Genomic DNA, 3682 nt, shown 5'->3' with positions numbered 1-3682 from the left:
AAGAAGAGAAGAATTCCTCTCTCCATCTATTGGAACAGATCTTGAAACAGTTAAAAGAGACAGTATGCACAACTGTTAGGGATCTCCCCAAGAATTCTCCCTTAGAAACAAATTTGAGAATTCTCAGGAAGTTAGACTTGGAAGGGTTCACTCCACAAGGTATGGATAGGAAAACAAGCATGAGGGAAATGGTCAAAGAATTCTGGAGACCCCCTCCGAAAGGTTTTCTGAAGTATAACATTGATGGTGCTTCAAAAGATAACCCTAGAATGGTTGGCTTTGGAGGAGTTCTACGGGATGAAAATGGAAGCATCATCTCCCTCTTCCATTGTCATTTAGGAAAAGCCACCAACAACATGGCGGAATTAATGGCTTTGAAGCAATGCTTAGATTTTCTGAAACAGGACAACTACCAAAATGTGATAATAGAAGCTGATTCATAGTTAGTTATCAATGCGGCCAAGAAAATCAGCCATGGAAAGAGGCCAGAAAAAGTCACAAAACGTTGGAGGTTAATAAGGGTGCTCCAGAAAATATAGGTTCATCTTCAAGGACTACGCACACTCACATTCATTCATGTGTGTAGAAAAGCCAACAAATTGGCAGACATTCTGGCCAATCAAGGTGTTACCTACAAGGATAGTAGACTTTCGATGCGTTGGCTTGCTATGCCACAGAGCGAACTAAAAGAACTTTTCCATAACCAGGTGGAAGAGGATAAAAAAGTGTATGAGAAAAAAACCAAGGAAGACAATACGCAATAAGAAGACTGCTACAGGATTCTCTTTTTGGTCAGACAGGTCTACGGTGGTTGAATCGCATGGGACGGTCTCTGCAACTATGGTTTTCACAAACACTTAAAATCTCCGAAGGCGGGCGATGTGTTGTTCGCAGATTGGTAAATGGTTGAGATTATTAACCGTTGGTTCTGTTCTGGTGGCAATTTTCCATTCTTTACAGGGTTGGGAGGCTAAACCACTTCTGGAGTGGTATGGGCGCGATCGCACCGCTTTCAACATGAAGGCAGTTTTTTTCACTCGGCAGTGATACCATACATCAACGGACACATGGATGAGGGCTAGGTTCGAAAACCACCCTCATTGCACATTAAACCTCATTCATTTTGGGCGAGCGATTTTCAGCATAGCTATCCGATCTTGGCAAGCCCGATCAATGAACAAGATTGTCCGTGTGGTTTGGTGGGACCAGGGGGTTAAGCTCCTTGCTTCTTTTGGATGAGTTTTGCATCTCAACGTCGGGTTTAGATAGGCTAACAGACAACTGTGATATAAAGGTTGGTCAAGAGTTAGTTGGCGTGGGTCTTAGTGGGGTGGGTTCTTGTCCACGATGACCCTCGTCGCTTATTTTTTGTCGGCTTTCAAAGGTTTAGCGGGCACTTTTTGCGGTTAGAGGGCCTTGTTGTCATAGGTTTTTTCTTTCTGCCTATCACCACTCAGTTTGGTGGAACTGTGTAAATAATGTAATTTTTGATTGATTTAATGGAAATGAAGGTACGACTCTTGCTTAAGCAAAAAAAAAAGATTGTCAAATATTCAATCCTTTCCACGAGACATATATCAATACAACTTTACATGACTTGATTTTGACCAGACATACTTATAACCAAGATGTACCACCACAGAAATGACGGTCAACTTTCTCATACCATGGTTTTTCAAAATTAAGATTTCACTAGAAAGAAGAACAAAAAATAGAGAAAATTTGCCTAAATTTCATAATTAAACACATTCAGGAGGTAGAAACTCTAGCGCCAACGCTAATAGTATGTGAGTCCAACGCATACAATTCAAAATAATATTTAACGTAGCCTGAGGTTCACATAGGTCCATACAACAACGTATTGAAGCAGCCACACCATGCCACAATATCAATGCTCACACATCGCTCTGCACTCACACAAAGTTGGATACACTTCGATGCTCTAGCTTTCCTCCCACAAGCAAGACGCATTCATACAAAAAGTTGCATGCTCTTTAACTTCCAATGCATTATGTTCTGGTGGCCCCCCTTATGGTGTGGGATGCCATGTGTTTAGCTATATGCTTTCACCATTGGTTCCCTTTTGGCCTCAAATGACCATCAAGTCATTTCCACAGGCCCTAAATGCAATACGCCAACCATTTTTAAAGTTTTCCCTTAGCAAAAATCTTTCAACCACATTCCACACATTGGTAAACTTTTTATACTTCTTAACTTCATTCTGTGTGTTCTCAACAACATAAAGTTGATTATTTACTACCGCAATCAAGGGAGATGCATGGGTAGTTGCATTGTCTCCAGGAAACACGTTTGAAATCCTCCTCCACATTTTTGTTTCAAGGTTATATTCTTCAATGCAGGTAAGATATTTTGTATTGCTTATCATCCCATCAATGACATAGAACTTGCCATCCATGAAAAATGGAACTCGACACTCCATTCCTAAGAAAAATGTTTCCGAAGTGCCACACCCTGAATTATAAATTTCTATAAATCTATGCACACTCCAGTTGTTGGAATATCTAATTCCTACTTGTCTTAGTTGTGATTCTTACTAAGTAAAGGAGTTTGTTCCTAGTAGTTAGATAATCTCTCAACCAACAGATTGTGTGTCCAAGATAGCGTACCTATCTTGAGACAACACTTCTTGTATATATGTAATTGCATTTGATTAATAAATAAATTTGGATTCTCGTATTTTATCATGGTGAGTCTGAGATGGCTCTTTCATATTGGAGGAGATAGAAATATTTTTTATTTGGATGTGTCAACTGGTTGCATGATTCAAAAATTTCGTGGACATGATAATGAGGTGAATTCAGTAAAATTCAATGAGTATGGTGCAACAATCATATCAGCCAGATATGATCATACAGTTAGAGCATGGGATTGCAGGTCACATAGCACAGAACCAATTCAGGTAATTTACACATTTGCAGATAGTGTGATGTCAATTTATTTAACAAAAACTGAGATTTTAGCAGGATGTGTGGATGGAACCATTTGCACTTTTGATATTCGTATTGGATGGGAGATTGTTGATGACCTGGGACAATCAATTAACTGTATCTCACTTTCAAATGACAATAACTGTATTCTAGCTAGTTGCTTGGATTCGAAGCTTCGCCTTGTTGACAAGTCAACTGGGGAGCTTCTTCAAAAATACAAGGGCCATGTGTGCAAGTCTTATAAAATGGATAGCTACCTCACAAATACAAATGTGCATGTTGTTGGTGGTTCTGAGGATGGTCGCTTTCTGCAATAGGGCCGTGGAAGACATCTGAGCTGTGATGGTGGAGCTTTGAGTGCCGACATGGAGAGGTATCTGCTGTTTATTGACTGGGTCTTGCCAAATCCTCACGGTTCGCGTGGAGAAAGTGCGTGTTCACAAAGCCTTTGGTGATCTTCAATTTAATGAGTTCGGATGCGATTACAGACCAGCTTTTCGATTTCCTTTGGGGACGGAAGCCAGAGCAACTCGTTGCGGTGGAGTCAATCCATTGGAGAAGTTCTTGAGCTTAAGAAGGCGAATGTTGTTTTTTTGAATCTGGGAATTTTTTTTTATCCGTGCACTATAATCATACTTACAGTTTTTTTATGGCGGTGGAAATTTTTTATTACATGGTGGACGACAGGACAAAAGTCTCTGCGTATGGGCTCCCTACACGTCATAAACCCTTGG

The 3682-nt window shown here is 40.2% G+C and overlaps 1 protein-coding gene across 1 annotated transcript; it reads left to right on the top strand.

The window, feature by feature from the left end:
* The first annotated feature begins 2704 nt into the window (after positions 1–2704).
* LOC149185173 (uncharacterized) lies at positions 2705–3265 on the top strand. The gene has a single exon (XM_089415575.1). It carries the CDS (start codon positions 2705–2707, stop codon positions 3263–3265), a length of 561 nt encoding a protein of 186 aa, XP_089271701.1.
* The last annotated feature ends 417 nt before the right edge of the window (positions 3266–3682 follow it).

This window comes from Pinus tabuliformis, chromosome 3_2 (assembly GCF_031772625.1).
Source record: "Pinus tabuliformis cultivar Carrire ecotype Pingquan chromosome 3_2, CPIR1, whole genome shotgun sequence".
NCBI classification, from domain to species: domain Eukaryota; kingdom Viridiplantae; phylum Streptophyta; class Pinopsida; order Pinales; family Pinaceae; genus Pinus; species Pinus tabuliformis.
The sequence above is the reverse complement of the archived record's forward strand: the minus strand, read 5'-3'. Positions and strand labels throughout refer to the sequence as shown.